At 47.4% G+C, this 17,467-nt stretch overlaps 1 protein-coding gene across 13 annotated transcripts in view; it reads left to right on the top strand.

Annotated features, from left to right (window-relative positions):
• Positions 1–17,467, top strand: part of cadpsa (Ca2+-dependent activator protein for secretion a) — a 120,456-nt gene that overhangs the window by 31,863 nt on the left and 71,126 nt on the right. For all 13 annotated transcript variants that reach the window (XM_023794021.2, XM_023794018.2, XM_023794017.2 and 10 more), the window contains exons 4-6: positions 9,859–9,939; positions 10,144–10,377; positions 11,307–11,428. In XM_023794021.2, coding sequence (XP_023649789.1) covers positions 9,859–9,939; positions 10,144–10,377; positions 11,307–11,428 — 437 coding nt within the window. The remainder of the gene's footprint in view (positions 1–9,858; positions 9,940–10,143; positions 10,378–11,306; positions 11,429–17,467) is intronic.

Below are 17,467 nucleotides of genomic sequence, written 5' to 3'. Positions count from 1 at the left end.
AATTTTATTTCTGTGGACAAACTAAATTTTTAGAGCTTTTTCTGTGTCTGATTTTTAGAGAATCCTAAATTAATACACGGTGCACATTGTGTACTAATGTCTTTAAAATGGGCAAACCACATTCCCGGTATTATCAATGGTAATGAAACATAAGCAAACCATTACTTTAGCTAAATGGTATTAAAAACAGTAATGGAAAGGATCTGATTTTTGTTTGCATTTAATTTCAGTTTAGGAAGTAAAATTTATAGTCTTAGTTTAGATGTCGTTTTTTATTTTAGTTTAGTGTGTTATTTTATTTCAATTTACAAAAATGTTTTCAATAATGGTAATAACCTTTTCTGAATTAGCCTGAAGTCCATGTCCGTCCATGAAGCCCATCCATGAAGCCCATCCATGAGGCCCATCCATGAAGCCCTTGATCTAATAACGCCGACAAGCTACGGCTGTTTCCCGTGGAACAGCTCCCTGGTGTAGGAGGCCCGGCGTAGGTGGTTCTGAGTAGGCTGCTGTTCCTCCGACCGCCTGGTGTTCGGCTAATGAAAGCGCAATCAATGGTCACGGGCGAAATCGACTCGCAGCAGCAAACGCTGCGAAACGTGACGGTGTCATTGCCTGCCCTGGAGGTGTGATTCCGGCAAAGAACGGCTACGGGGGCTATGGAGGGAATGGAAACCAGCGGACCTGGTGCTGTTCCATTGGGCCGCTAGGGCCGTACACACACACTCTACATATTTGTATTTCACCTAGTAATTTGACACACACAGCAAGGTAAAAATAGGAATATTATTGCCAGTTAAATCTGTTTAAAAAGCTATCTCTGTGTTTATAATGACATACAATAATCATAGCATTTTCTGAGGATGGTAAATTGGAAAAAACATACAGTATTGTTCTGTGCTTTCTATTTAAATTTCTACTGACCCGCTGGACCAGGCCGTAACACACAACATTAAGCTACGATTTTACAGGTAACCTTTGCAGCAGGATTTTAGCATCCACTGTAGCTGGCATGTGCCCTCAGGCTTAGGGGCGTTGACTTCTCCCCACGTGTCTTCCCATCTCTCCCTGTGTGTCATAAATGGTCCAGCTGTCCACCTCACTCTTGCTGACAATGACCATGCAAGAATAATGATCGTGCAAGGATAGTGACCATGCGAATACAATGATTGTTCTAGAACAGTAACCATGTGAGCACAGTGACCATGCGAGGACAATGATAGTGCAAGGATAATGTTCGTGCAAGGACAGTGACCATGTGGGCACAGTGATCATGCGCGTACAATCTATTCCCACCATCGACCCCTTGCATGGGTTTAATTCTCACCCTCAGCCCTTTGCATGGGTTTAATTCCCACCATCTGCCCCATGCGTGGGTTTGATTTCCCACTCTTTGCTCTTTGTGTAGGTTTCATTCCCACCATCTGCCCCATGCGTGGGTTTGATTTCCCACTCTTTGCTCTTTGTGTGGGTTTCATTCCCACCATCTGCCCCATGCGTGGGTTTGATTTCCCACTCTTTGCTCTTTGTGTGGGTTTCATTCCCACAATTGGCCATTGCTTGGGTTTGATTATTTCCCTCGGCTCCTTGTGCGGGTTTGATTCCCACCATCTCCCTCATGCATGGCTTTGATTCCCACCCTTAGCCTCTTGTGTGGGTTTGATTCCTGCCCTCAGCCCCTTGTCTGGGTTTCATTCTCACCCTCTGCCCCTTGCTTGGGTTTGTTTTTTTATTTTCGCCTTCGGCTCCTTGTGTGGGTTTGATTCCCACCTTCTGCTCATTGTGTGTGTTTGATTCCTGCCCTCGGCCCCTTGGATGGATTTGATCCACACCTGTAGCTCCTTGTGTGAGTTTGATTCCAGCCCTCGGCCCCTACTGTGTGGGTTTCATTCCCACCCTCTGCCCCTTGCATGGGTTTGATTCCCGCCCTCTGGATCTTGTGTGGGTGTGATGCTCATCCTCGGCCCCTTAAAGGTGCTGGGATGAGAATCCCTCCTTCAGAAGGCCAGGTCAAGTTTAAAAATGAGTGATTGTGAGTTTGGCAGCATGATAACAACATTTTCTGTTTGCCATTTGTACAGATAGGCTAGACATGAATGCTTTTGTTAGCTAAACTTCCATCTTATTCCCTAATGAGACCCATATGAATGAGGAGCTTGCAGTAAGAGCACTGGGACGGCCCCCTGCAGTATTTTGGTGGGGTTAAGGGCCTCAGTCACGGGCCCAACAATGATATGATTACTTAGCTGGCAGTGGAACCTAAACCAGCAACCTTCCCACTGCAGGGTCCTGACCCACAGAGCCAGACACTATGCCTGAGGAGATCTTTAGAAAACAAGGCAGTGTTCAGTTTGTGTCAGGCAGGAACAATCGATGCCAGATCACAGAGATCCCCAGGGCGGTGTGGCCCAGCAGGTTGGCAGGTTGGGCCAGTTCTCAGAAGGTTGCCAGTTTGTATTTTGTGCTTGGCAGAATAGCTTAATTTCTATTGGGCCTGGAACAAGGTCCATATCCCCCGCAAAAATGCCCCAGGGGTGCTTGATGTGTGGCTGGACCCCAGGCTTCCCTGCCCCCTGTGTTATGCACACGTCTATGTCTTAAAAAGGAGAGCAAGATCAGATATGTGACAAAAACACATTCCAGTTTACCGGTACTTGTCCATCGTCACTCATCATCATCATCACATCAGCCTCCATACCCGACCAAGGAGAATGATGCTGTTAATAATAATTCCCCATTTTTATCGTCCCCAGCTGTTTGTCTTAATAAGGGAGATGGGCTAGATTGTAGAAGCCAAGGGTGGGGGGGGGAGTCAGGATGACACTCACTGGCACGGAGTGCAAGTGGCCAATGGAACTGCTGCATATTTCGTCTCTTAGGGAGAGATGATGTGCTCCCCTTGAGTGACGGAGGGTTGCACGTCCTGGTCCGACATGCCAGCTGCAGTGATGATGGGAGATACCTCACAGGGCCAATAAATTGTTCAGCATCGATATGGATAAAAACCCTTAAAACCAATTGGCTGTACATATCAAATTTTGTCCGCTTCAGTCATTGGTTTGTAGATTTTTGGGGAGTGGCTCCCATTTTCAAAATCTTTTTAAAGCCAAAGAAATTTATTCTCCATTAGTAAGAATACCCAAATCTAGCAGTTTTACATTACAAATCATTCCTGGGATTTCAGCCGCTAGTAAACCTGACCTAGATTCAGGCTGCCTGTGGATAAAGCAACCGGCAGTTTATAGAAGCTGCTCCGCTTCAACTCGTCCAGCAGGGGTCAGGTGTAGGACCCAGGTGCACATGGTGGGTAGCCGTCACCAGGGAGCGCGGCGTGGGCTGCCAGGCCGAGATTACCTTTAGCAGGGCTGGGAGCCTCACTGTAGGGAGCCTCACTGTAGAGAGCCTCACTGTAGAGAGCCTCACTGTAGGGAACCTCACTGTAGGGAGCCTCACTGTAGGAGCCTCACTGTAGGGAGCCTCACTGTAGGAGCCTCACTGTAGAGAGCCTCACTGTAGGAGCCTCACTGTAGGGAGCCTCACTGTAGGGAGCCTCACTGTAGGCACGCGCGGGGCACTGTGAGGGGCACGTGGCAGGGGCCGCGATCCGCTGGCGGGCAGGACCGCCCCGTCCGGTGGCCATAGATTCAGCCAGAATGCATTATGGGCCGTAAGGTGACCTTGCCACATTGCAGTCTCACCCAGTCCACTCTGGTGCTCTGCATGTAACAGCTTTGGCTTCGGGTTGAAGGATAAGTGTCTATTGAAGCAGACCAGAGTCACAGAGGATGGCAATGGGAGCGATACTAGGAGGTTGGTGTGTTAGCTTAGTAGGTTAAAGCCAGGTGCTTAAGGGGCACTGAATACTGGCTGACCTGCTCTCTGACCCCCAACTTTCCTCTCACATATGTCACTTTGAACAGAAGCGTCTGCCAAATACGTACTGGGGTGGATACAGGGGCGAGGCCACTGGCCCCAGCTGAAAGCTGATTGGCTCCCGGAGTGCTCCTCCCCTGTCACTTACTGATTCAAAACATTTAATTGGATAAGGCTGGCCCATCTGTATGATTAACAGCATACTATACAAGTAAGTAATATCATCTATAAAATCTGATCAGTTTAAAGTACCCACAAAATATCTATCCATCCATCTATTCAGACATTCATCCAATTGTCTGTCTCTCTTCTAAACCCTTATCCTTGAAAGGGTCACCAGGTGTCTATCCCAGGCAGTACAGGGTGCAAGATTGGGGGGGCGCCCAGGACTGCCTGACTAAACAAACATCAAACAATGTTCGGTTAATACAGGCCCACATCCCTGAGCAGTTAGAAAATAGTGGATGGATGGATGGATGGCTTTATAGGGAACTATTCTAGAAGAGAAGGGAAGTAACACACTTCCTGTCCTGGCCTTACACGGGCTTTGGAGCTGGATCTCAGCTCAGATCCAAGCACGCTTACCTCAGCCCTGACGTACACGAGAGACACCTACTCCGCCAGGTTAACAATTTCCAGTGGATTTTCTTCTGCGCTCAGATGCTCAGGGGTCTGGGTGCTTTATGATAATGCCTCTTGGCCAGTTATTTGGGTGGTGAGAGAGTGCATGAGTTATTAAAGAAATGCCCAGTAGGCTGCCAAATGCTGTCACTCAGATTGGCAGTGGGGCAACAACTGCAGATCAATCTCTTCTTCTGCAGCAGGCTGTGTGACATAAAAATTGTTACGGCTGAAATATAGCTAAGGAATTGAATTTGCTAAGAGAACTTCGTTATGGTCCCTCCTTATTTCTGTAGCAAACAGAGTTGTTTCAGGACAGGGAGCCAGAGCCAAGCAGCTTCAATGGAATCCATTACCTTCCGCTGAATGCGGTCCGGATCAACAACAGAACCAAACCCTGGCCTTTCTCTGTCTGCACAAGCGCTCTCTCTTCCTCTGTGCAGCCCTTCAGCCTGTGGTGATGCTGGTGTGGCTTGACTGAAGCTCCCATTGCCATGGGGATTATCAGTGGGTGCGTGGGCTGCTGGGGGGGGCAGTTGTTCAGTCCAAACACTAAAGCCTCCGTAGGCTGAATCGACGCGGGAGGGAACTTCAGCTCTTACCCGCAGCTGTTAGCTCTTTCCCTAAGTGAGCCTCCATAAATTTGCTTGATGCTTACATATTATTAATGTCTGAACGCCTGTGAGTCTGAGGCAAGCTTTGGAAGAATTATTTCTTTGTCTCCCTTGTAATGTACCCTTCGAGAAAGACTGGATTGTTCAGGCCAGGAGGGATAGCAGTTCTGAGATGAAGGCAGATGGTAGTAGCTTGTCTGACCCCCTTTTACTCTAGGGCAGTGTTTCCCAATCCTGTCCTCAGGGACCTGCAGACAGTCCACATTTTTGCTCCCGGCCAGACAGTCCACATTTTTGCTCCCTCCGAGCTCCCTAAAAATGTGGACTGTCTGGCAGGGAGCTGGGAGGGAGCAAAAACCAGGATGGTCTGTGGATCTCTGAGGACCTGGGTGGGAAACGCGGACCTGGGTCATGGCCTCACCCTTAACCCATGTTTAGACTTATCCAGGAAGCTGAACTTCATGTCCATGAGGGGCATGGCTACAGGTGGGAAGGGCTCACCCAAATGCCTCCCCCCCCTGCCTCCCCCCTGACGTGACCCTGATGAGCCACGCCTGGTGCTTGTTACCTCTTGTTAGTCTTTATATTCAAGTCCCTCATACAGTGTTTAGCAGTGTATCATGCAGTGTTTTTTTCTGTGTTTAACCAAATAAACTCTTTCAGATGAATCCTGTCCATCACACTGACATTCCTGCACGAACAAGTTCTAAACTGTTAAAACGGAACCGGTTCATTACTTGAGTAATTGTGTCATGAAAACTAACTTCATCAACTGATAAAAATCACACTGAACAATGAGCCTGATTTACCAGACCCTGCAGCACAGGTCCTTAAAAATACTTTGATTGGTTAAATACAATTCGGCTCCAGATGGAATATAAAGATCATGCTGCTGTCTATCAGAAGGAGCCCCTGGGTTGAAGTGTGTTACCAACCAGCACATCTAGCTGCTGTTTTACTCTGGGGAAAGATGCCTAACTGGTGTTGCTCCATGGAAAGCTAGCAGGATCGTTTATAATGCTTTCTGTGCTCCAATCACGTGCCGCCTCTGGTCAGGTGACTTTCCCATAAAAGGCCCTTCTAGTTCGGTGGCCCATATGGCTGCCAGCCTCAGAGCAGAAGATGAGATGATGTAACTCAGAAACCTGGTGGGATTTACTGTGGAACCTGAGAGAAAATGCACGAAGGAAATGAACTGAGTTGTAATGAAATTACTTGTTTGGGAAATGCTGGGCGGCGTACATTATCTGCTTATTATCTGCTTACACAGCGGATGTGCAGCGTGGCGGGAAAAGTTAGGTCAGGAACAAAGGGAAGATGGTAACTGGCTGCATGCAGATCTGCTGCTGCTGGTATCGAGTTCAGCTCCTCATCCATCTCTGCTTGGCAGAGTGTGGCAGAGTCTCGGATAGCTGCAGGATTCAGAGGGAACGACAAGGAGCCATTCGCAAAATGCACTTCTTTTAATGTTTGGTTCATGTAAAATTACATTCCCTTTGGCTGAATTGGGCAGTAGAATGTTCAGAGAAAGGCTCTATTAATTCAGTAAAAATATTGCAAATTTATTGTTTTATAACAAAAATTACTTTATTAATTTGTTTACAAACAAAAATATATATAACATTAAAAACAACCAGAAGTTTTGAAACCAAATTATAGCTCTAAAACAGTTCTGAGTTAAAAGGTTAATTGACAAGCAGTCTCACTGGGTGTTTTTTAATTAGTAACACCTTTGCAATGACATCAAACACCAAACTTTTGTGTTTAGTATCCATTTGGGAACCAGTGACAACGATTGCAAAATGGGAAAAGCAGTGAAAAAAATTATGACACTCAATAAAACAAAAATTTGTGGAAGATGCATAAGGATATGTTAAACATTGCTGTTCAATTGAATTTTGTTATAAAACCAATAAATTTGCTACAATATAGAACTGAGCACGCGTCCCTAGGCTTTCTGTGAGCGTATATGTACCTAATCTCATTTTGGGTACTGGCTGAGCCTTATACACAGTAATGAATGAGAGAACAGTGTAAATACTGGCTGTGGGGGACTAGGTAGCCCTCACTTCCTGTTTCTGCAGGCCGTAACCAAACAACAACACAATGATTGGCTCTGTTGCACCTGGGCACTGCAGTGAATTGTGGGTGTCAGATTTTGTTGCGGACAGGCCGCGTTCCGTGTCACTGACCTTTCAGAGCTATTTCAGCTGAAATAACAACAGTCTCCTCAGTTTCCTAGAAGGAATCATTAACAACTAACACTTTCAGAGTCGCACAGTCTGCCTTTGCGAGCGATTCGGGGAACACACTCAGAGGTACATCTGCGCTGTGCCCTCTCACATACTCCTTGGCCACTTACTGTTCTGTGGTCTCTGGCAGTAAATAACGATCCCAGAGGAAATGGGAATAAAACTAAATAAATTCATATTGTGTCCCTGTGATGGACAGCCAAACCTTACAGGGTTTCTCCTGCCTGGTAGTAGGGACTAAAAAAAAAGTTCCTGAACTACCTCTGAGAAACTACAATTGGTCCGAGTTCCAGTGGTGGGAATACGACAGAAGTTTGTGGTTCCGGAAAAGCAGACCCATCTACATTCACCCTGGACTGAGCAGCGCAGGTTGGAAAGAACATGCTTTCATTCTGCTAGGTGAAAGCTGCGTGTGAGGATGAGGCCAGGGACAGACTAACTTACCTGGGAGCCCCTAGCTGTTATCAGCAAGTGTTGCTGATTTAATTGATCGTTCCCTTTCTCGCGAGGCGGGGGTGCCCTCATTTTTGCTGGGGCCCGAGACTATAGCCTTGGACAGAGTGAGCATGAACCCCCCTGGAGGATCCTGTAGGAGGGAATTAGCTGGTGATTCATGGACATTCCATAAAGATGTAGACTCTAGGGGACCAGCTGGTGACAGTAAGGGGAACAGCACTGTAGGTCCCTGTCCCAGACAGACAACCAGCTAACATGTCTGCAGAACCTCCGCACCTTGTGCTGCCCGTCCCGGGGACAGAGCCGGAGGGCAGGACAGGCCAAATAGGGTGGATGTGACAGCCTGTCTGCCCTCCGCCCCGGGCTGTCAGGAGCCCCGCCCACGCTCTGCTCCGTCTGCTATAGTCAGAGGTATCACCTCCTCTAAATACTTATTTCATCATTTTTTCCCTTTTTACCACAATATCCTAACATATATAGATGGCTTGAAAAGGAAATAGTGCTTAATTAAGCTGGTCTCTACAGGCCATGCACTTAATTCCTCTCCAGCGTGGCAGCGTGTTATTTTTTCTCAGTGAGCGCTTACATTTGAAAACTCATCATATCAGCAGCACAGATCGCCTGTTATGCCCCTAACTGCACTGTGTACCACCAAGAAGTCGCCACTCTTTGAAAAGAAAAGGTTGAGGCCGTTTCTGCTCGCTGACAGAAGATGCTGTTTCCGCCAGCAGTGAGACGATTTCGTTTCTGTCACACGGTATGGCTTCTGTGCCGTGGTCAGCCTCGCTTTTCCAAACATCTCACAGTCAAGGCTATAAGCAGCGTACATATGAGACACTGTCTGGGGCTGTTTATTTACATTACACCACCATGCAGCTGGTGGTGCCCCCCCTTCATTACAGAACCTGACAGAGCTCCAGAATATAACTGCACTGCCCCATCCAACATTTCAAATCCTTATCACAAGGACTCATAAAAATGCATCTAATAACCTTTGCGAAACCAAACCAATCAATTTAGATTTAAAAACCATCTTCTCACAACTTGGAAAAAGCAGAAAGGGTATGAATTTGCCTCTGTTATTTCTGTGGCTGATGGAATCTGATATCTTTCAACGTGGCCTTGTTTGGCTGTGCTCGGAAGGAAGGTCATGATTGAATCTCTCTCCATCATTTCACGGCTTGTTTCCATCTCCGAGGCGAATATAACTCAGAAACTGTGGCTGTTTTTCCATCTAGCTCAGCACACGCACACTAACAAGTCTCTGTAAACTCCTTACTCCAAATTAGCCTTTGCAGTCAAAGGCCTTTGCACACTGTGACCAGTACGATTTCTTATTATAAAGTGACATTCTTAAAGGTCACATAAAGCAAAACTGAAAGCTGGCGGCCTTTCAGTGTCTCTGTTGCTTGCTGACCCAGGGTGAGTTTCCGTCTGATAGCAACTAATGTTCAAATCAAGGGTGAAATATACACATTGTTATAAGTGAATGAAACTTGACAGGATGGCCACCAAAAAGTTTGATGTTTCTTTTTCATTTTGATCATCATCATATCATCATATTTTTTGTGTTTGATTGAATTATTTTGATTTGATAATGATTGCGATGCATTTTTTCATCCCCCTGATCTGAGAGATATAAAAATATGCCTTTGTCCAAGAGATACATGCTGTAGTAGATTTTTCCAGCGTACTGCAGCTATTCAACCTCCAACCCAATGATCAGGAAACTTTAATTTCATGCTTATACATGAGGGTTACATTAGGATCATCGTACAAACACCAAATGTTTCACAGGTAAAGAATGTCATGACAGATTGAGAAATTATGTTGGGTAATTTGTGATCAGGTGATATTTGACATTCTCAGAAGGGAGAGACTGCAGGACAATTACTCAAAGGTCATCAGTCAAGGCTGCAGTAACAATGGCATCTGCTTAGTCAACTAAGTGAGAGAAATAATAATATTCATTCCTTGAGAAATATAGAATGATTGGACTGTGTCTGGTTCATCTTCCTTTGTTATTTCCTTTGTATTTCCAGTTGGACAACCCCGACGAGCAGGCTGCCCAGATCAGACGGGAGCTGGACGGCAGGCTGCAGATGGCGGAGCAGATAGCGAGAGTGTGTATCTGGGGAGCGCGAACATCTCACGAACAGCTGGGTTATGGAAACTCCATGTTTATCCATGTGCATGGACAGGAGTGCAGCTTAGAGATCTGAGACTTGGCCCAGTTAGGGTAGAAATCGTTTTCCTGTACATTTGATTCGGAGATGTCAGTGGTGTTTGTATTGATGTTAACGTCCCACATGGTCTGTCATCTGTAGGCAGGAAAGTTTCCTAAGTTTGTCTCCAAAGACATGGAGGGGATGTACATCGAGGAGCTCAAGTCGTCGGTGAACCTGCTGATGGCCAACCTGGAGAGCATGCCCGTGTCCAAGGGGGGCGAGTTCAAGCTGCAGAAGCTGAGGAGGGGTCACAACACCTCCATCATGGACATGGGCCAGGAAGACGAGAACCAGCTCTCCAAGTCGGACGTGGTGCTCTCCTTCACTCTGGAGGTGAGGAAGCTCTGTGGCGTTTCGGTGGCTGGTGTGAGGCCTCTGTGCTCTCAGGAAGGGTATGGGTTCAGATCCGCTGGTCAGCACAGTAATCATATCACACCTCTGGGCCCCTGAACCAGACCCCTAACGCCGACGGTTTGAGGGCCACCGGGTGCTGACTGACCCTGCATTCCCACCCCAGGCTTTCCTCACCCATATGTTGTTTTGGTCAAAGCGTCGGCTAAACGGCTAAATGCAATCCCAGCAGTGGGAGAGTTTGCGTCACTGAGAACCTCCCAAGCCCTCCAGAATTCACAGGTCTCTGTTTCCCCTGCTGTTCCATGCCTGATAAAGTGTATTTTTGTCCACAGAGTAAAATGTTACAAGGGGGTGGGGATGGGGGGGGGGGGGGCGTCTGGAGGTATGTGATGGGTGTGTTATGAATCCGTTATGCCATTCTGTCCACAAGACAAAAGCCTTTTTTAGCATTTGAAGTCCTCTGGGCATCTATATTTCAGTGATCTTTTTGCCATGAAATCCACAATGCACAGGATGTGTACCGGTTCCTGTGTGTTCTAAGGAAATGCCTCATGCTAGAAAAAATACATTAAAAATCTGAGTTCCTGACGAATCAGCTGCTGGCATAATGAATGCACCTGTGATAGATTGCCTTTGCGCCTGTGATTATGAGCAGATCTGCTGTTCTACAGTAGGAAGATCACTAGAGCAGCCAGGGACTGCTGTCACAAAGGCAATCTGTAAAATACTGAGGTATCTTAGTAATCGGGTAAGAACAGGAAGACCTTATACCTCACAGAACTGACTCATCTGCTTAGTTCTCGTAGATTGCTGTCATACTTCAGAGTGCTGATAGCACCAAGCAGCATCAGTCGGTGTCGGAGCTGAATGGCCAGGGGCTGACGGCGGATTGTGGGGGCTGTTTTCAGGTGGTGATCATGGAGGTGCAGGGCTTAAAGTCACTGGCCCCCAACCGCATTGTTTACTGTACCATGGAGGTGGAGGGCGGACAGAAGCTGCAGACTGACCAGGCGGAGGCGTCGAAGCCCACGTGAGTGTGTGACCTTTGCTCTGTGTCCAACTATGGTCTCGCTGGCTACGCTGCATCATTGTCCCTCCCCTCGCCGAGTTTAACCCTTTGGACCCCACCTCAAACACCTGCCATTCTCTGCTGGTTCCGTTTCACTAGCTCACACATTAGTGGCACACTGTCGCACGACGACGTCGGCCGAGGGACATCACGTATCATCACATGCTACCTGTCAATCATTTGGTGCGGCGGGGGGTGGCATGAAAGCTGACATGCTGTGCTGACACCGAGGTGCTGTCTCCTCCCCCCATGTGGGGAGGGGGGCTTATAAGATACCTGGGACAGAGAGCATCCTCTCTGCAGGGGCAGTGGGTGCACCCCCCCCCCCCCCCCCCCCCCGGCACTGATCCTGTTCTCTAGCTTTAATTAAAGCTAAGCTCACATGAGATGTCGGCTGAGGGACTCTTGGACCGTCTGTGTTCCTTGGAGAGATTAGTCTGTGCCATTTCTGCTTTGCTTTTAAATGATCTTATCTTTGCTAAAGGAGGCCTCTTTTTTATCTTCACACACACACATACATACAACATATACAGATAGATAGATGTATATTATATGTATATGTAGTACATATGCATAAATACACTAACATAGAAAGCTATCATACATAGATACAGGAGTTATATGCATTTCTTTATACATTTTTGCCAGCTAAAAGATAGTGGGAATGTTCTGTTTTGTCCTCCGATATTAAGTCTTAAGGAGACGGCATATTCTGCGTGTCTCATTCCAATAACGGCTTTGCTGTCACGCCCTCCCTACCGCCTCTTGTGGCAAACAGATGGAAGTTTAATGGGCTGAGAATCAGTGCCGTGCGACAGAAGCTGGACAGAAAGGACCTTTCCTGTGGCACTGAAGTGGACATCTACTCCCCCTGTCACTGACCCTGTATGAATCTCAGACAGAAATCCTGGAACCTCCTTTATTACAGCTTTCATTTCTTTGCAGTAATTCATATAAAAAAAACACAACTTGACACCTAACGAGCAAGATCTGCAACATTACTCTTAAGAGGGCAACTTCTGTTTCGATGAATAATAATATTTTCCTCACTAATGAAAATATGACTGACCTGGGATCGCCTGTATTGAAATAGATGTGGATTCCTCTGCTGCCATCTAGGGGTGTACAATATTACAGCTAACATTTGCATCCCTATGCATGTCAATGCCTGAAAATGTATGCGGAGAGTGTGACATTTACACTGACCTGTCTCCTAACATACAAACAGTACATGTTGTAGCATTTAAACCAACAATAATCTGAAGAGTCAAAGTGTTATGATTCATTGACAGCTGGTTGGTAATAAGGTCAATGATCACAGTCAAGTCAAGCACGTATGTGTACCTGTGCATTCAAATGGTCATACAAGGACCACATGAGGTCAATTAAATCCGAAAAAAGAGCTGATCAGTCTGAACAGGTTTCCTGCAATGCAGAAGACCCCTGTCTATGTGCCTCAATCGGAAGCTTCCCCTCGGTGTCTGACCAGAGCATGGAGGTGGGAATGCAGATCAAGGGCAGCCCGGCCTTCATCCCACTCGCCATAATTACTCCTCACGATGCCTGGTGACCTCATGACGTCACCAGTGACATCGCCAGAATTCCTCCTGGGGTTTGCATTTGATGCCAGCCAGATGGGGATGAATATCGCCTAGGGTTGGCGGCCGCTTAGACATGACTGAGAGCGAGCGATTCCCTCAGAAATGGTGAGCACTCTGGTCACCATGGCTACCCACAGGTCATGTGATCATGGGTCGGAGAGAGGGTGCAGGTGTAGTACGCGGCGAGCTGAGGTGCGAGGAGATTGGGGCACTCCCCTGCCCTGGGTACTACATAGGCTGTGCTTTTCCACGTCCATGTGAGCACCGAACATGTGGAGTACCCAGAAAGATACATCTCCGGGCTGGTCAGACCTGCCCTGTGCTTGCTGCGGCAGCCTCCTTCCAAGTGCCATTTCAGCCCAGCATAAGTCATGTGACCATGAGCAGGCAGGCTGTGTACTTAAGAGGAACCTCCTTGATAAAATCCATGGGCTTCCTTTCTGCCCTACATTTTTTGTAAAGCTTAGACTCTTCTGCATCGTGCTTACAATGTTCTGCTAGAGATGATGATGCCCAAGTGAGTTACTTTCCCGCTAAAACAGCTGGAGTTATTTCCCTAACTGAACCTGCTTAGTCTGTGGTGCTTTTTGTAAGATTTCATTGGCAGGTATTAGGGACTGGAACCTAATGCTAATACTGGGGAAGCCTACACCTTCATAGACCGCGTCCTTTGAACGGTGAGGCCCCTGAGTTCGGGCAGAGCTAATGTCAGTATGTCACCATTATTCCCTGCACCAGGACCGGCCTGCATAATTCCTGGGCTCGGGACAAAGCTAATTAAATGGGGCGCCCCTCCATGAGGGTCACTGCTTCTCCTGGGCCCCTGGGAACTTTCCTGGCTGTTCCCCCCCCCAGACGCCAGGCTTGACCTGAACATGCTTTTAATGCAATTAATGTTGAAAAATATTGTTTTATAAATTGCTATATGTGTATGCTGTGAACATGCCATCCAGCCTTAAACCCGTGACCTTTGAGGTGTAAAGTGAAAATATTACCTGCTGTTCTGCCACGGTCTTCATTTGCTTTTATGTTATTTATCTTAGTTGTAGGAGTCATTGTAATAGTTTGATGATGTTCTGGGAACGTCAGGAAAACTGGTCACTTTGAATGTTTCCATACCGTAACCATAACATTCAGTAAACGTTCCTCGTGTTATGAAAGTAACAGAAGCTGTTAGCCAGTACTGATCAGGCACGATTTCTTGTGGTGGTACGGGGAGAGCGTCCTCTCTGAGGTGGTACACGGTATAAAAAGGCAATAATCAGCACTGCTACGATCACCCATAGCATGAGCATCCATACTCGTACTTGGTCTTAAAAAAATGGTATCGTGATTACCAGAAAGTGAGCCACCATACTCGTACTTGGTCTGAAATAAATGGTATTGTGATTACCAGAAAGTGAGCCACCATACTCGTACTTGGTCTAAAAAAATGGCATCGGTGATTACCAGAAAGTGAACATCCGCACTTGTACTAGGTCCGAAAATGAAATAGTATCGGTGCGTCTGGATTTAATACATTAGTGGAATTACAACATCCTGGTCATACACCTGTTATCTTGGCATGAATGCAAGTTTTACTGGGGAACAGGACTTGGGGGAGGGGAGACCTCTAAAACTACAGGACTTGGGAGAGGGGAGACCTCTAAAACTACAGGACTTGGGGGAGGGGAGACCTCTAAAACTACAGGACTTGAAGGAGGGGAAACCTCTAAAACTACGGGACTTGGGGGAGGGGAGACCTCTAAAACTACAGGACTTGGGGGAGGGGAGACCTCTAAAACTACAGGACTTGGGGGAGGGGAGACCTCGAAAACTACAGGACTTGGGGGAGGGGAGACCACTAAAACTACAGGACTTGGGGGAGGGGAGACCTCTAAAACTACAGGATTTGAAGGAGGGGAAACCTCTAAAACTACAGGACTTGGGGGAGGGGCGACCACTAAAACTACAGGACTTGGGGGAGGGGAGACCTCTAAAACTACAGGACTTGGGGGAGGGGAGACCTCTAAAACTACAGGACTTGGGGGAGGGGAGACCACTAAAACTACAGGACTTGGGGGAGGGGAGACCTCTAAAACTACAGGACTTGAGGGAGGGGAGACCACTAAAACTACAGGACTTGGGTGAGGGGAGACCTCTAAAACTACAGGACTTGGGGGAGGGGAGACCTCTAAAACTACAGGACTTGGGGGAGGGGAGACCTCTAAAACTACAGGACTTGGGGGAGGGGAGACCACTAAAACTACAGGACTTGGGGGAGGGGAGACCTCTAAAACTACAGGACTTGGGGGAGGGGAGACCTCTAAAACTACAGGACTTGGGGGAGGGGAGACCTCTAAAACTACAGGACTTGGGGGAGGGGAGACCTCTAAAACTACAGGACTTGGGGGAGGGGAGACCTCTAAAACTACAGGACTTGGGGGAGGGGAGACCACTAAAACTACAGGACTTGGGGGAGGGGAGACCTCTAAAACTACTGGACTTGAGATACATGGGCTGTTTTTCTGAAATTGTATTCATCACAGCCTCCTGGGAAAAGGCCTAATCATTCCTAGCAGGCATTCAAAATGTGACATTTCAAGCATGTTATTAACCACAATATGCTGCAGTTGAATCACAGATGCTTCAGGTTTAACGCTTTGATGGAGCATAGTCTCAGGCAGGGAGTGACGTTTTCCTGGTCAGGCCTCATAGTCTCAGGCAGGGAGTGACGTTTTCCTGGTCAGGCCTCATAGTCTCAGGCAGGGAGTGACGTTTTCCTGGTCAGGCCTCATAGTCTCAGGCAGGGAGTGACGTTTTCCTGGTCAGGCCTCATAGTCTCAGGCAGGGAGTGACGTTTTCCTGGTCAGGCCTCATAGTCTCAGGCAGGGAGTGACGTTTTCCTGGTCAGGCCTCATAGTCTCAGGCAGGGAGTGACGTTTTCCTGGTCAGGCCTCATAGTCTCAGGCAGGGAGTGACGTTTTCCTGGTCAGGCCTCATAGTCTCAGGCAGGGAGTGACGTTTTCCTGGTCAGGCCTCATAGTCTCAGGCAGGGAGTGACGTTTTCCTGGTCAGGCCTCATAGTCTCAGGCAGGGAGTGACGTTTTCCTGGTCAGGCCTCATAGTCTCAGGCAGGGAGTGACGTTTTCTTGGTCAGGCCTCAGGCGGTGTCCGTAACTTAACATTGCATCCAAAGGCTTCCTGCTTTGCCGATCACTGCTCTTGATCTGGGGGATGGGTTCACTTTGATGAATTCCCCCAAGGTTGCTGTTGCAAACCACTCATCAGCCAACAGGCAGTTTAACCTTGATAACCTTCTTCTAAACAAACAAAGACTGAAAGACGTTTGGAGGATCTCGCACAGTGAAGGCCACCTGTTATTGAAGCGCTTTCGTAACTCATAGAACGATGGCACTGTTCCTCTACATAGTAAAATGCTTATCGCTCTAAATAACCAAATTCCATTTTCATTGATGAAAACGTGCCTGAATCTTGCCTAGGTTTTATCTCACAGGTCTGGTCCTGTTGCGGTTATGGACTGTATCTGACGTTACTGTGAGGTCAGTATGTACGGCTTCCCGCTGCACTCTCAGTGCATGGTGTGAGGTCACCAGTAAAACTGCATGATGGCTTGTTCCGGATTCAGCTGTCTATTGAGCCAAGATACAAATATTATAGCTGATGTATAATAAGCAGTTTCCTGCACAAGGTGGCTGGTCTGTGTTTAAGTAATTTAGACTGGAAGTACGGTTTACACTCAGTCATTAATTATCATCATTGTTCATAACAATAATAATAATAGGAAAAAGAATTTGGCGGATGTAATGCAGATTCCTCCTCTATCCATGAGTCTTTTCTTCCCATATGATGTTGCAGACTCCAGTAGTGCAGTCAGATCCCTGTTATCTGCGCGGCTAAATTTATCGACGCAGACGTCCATCTCCATGCTGGGTCTGCATGTGTCTCACACGAATACAGACCGCCCCTGTGACCACGAGCGTGGCTGTGCGCTGCCGGTTGCCATGGCAGCCCGTCTCGGCGCGCTCTAGCCGGCTGCTCATTAAGCACCCCCCCCACCCCCCCGTTAAATACTCTCGGCCTGTGACATGGGAAATACCTACTGCTATTTTAGTTTTTTTTCCTCCTGATTCTTGCAAGGTCACCTAGAGGGAAAGACTGCCTGCTTATTTCTGGGCCAATTAAAAGCCTCCCCCCCAACTCTTATGTCATGTTTGCTTAATATGCGTCAGGTGATGCAGTAGCACCTGCACCGGTTTGATAAGACGGATTTATGCGCAGCAGAACGGTATGCAACGACCACACGAGCACTGAAGCAGGTTTGTATGTTTAAAATGCTTCTGCTTCCCATCCTCTTTTCATAAACACTCACCTGATTCAGAGCCATGATAAGCGTGGC

Source organism: Paramormyrops kingsleyae, chromosome 8, assembly GCF_048594095.1.
Source record: "Paramormyrops kingsleyae isolate MSU_618 chromosome 8, PKINGS_0.4, whole genome shotgun sequence".
In the NCBI taxonomy this organism is placed as follows: domain Eukaryota; kingdom Metazoa; phylum Chordata; class Actinopteri; order Osteoglossiformes; family Mormyridae; genus Paramormyrops; species Paramormyrops kingsleyae.
The sequence above is the reverse complement of the archived record's forward strand: the minus strand, read 5'-3'. Positions and strand labels throughout refer to the sequence as shown.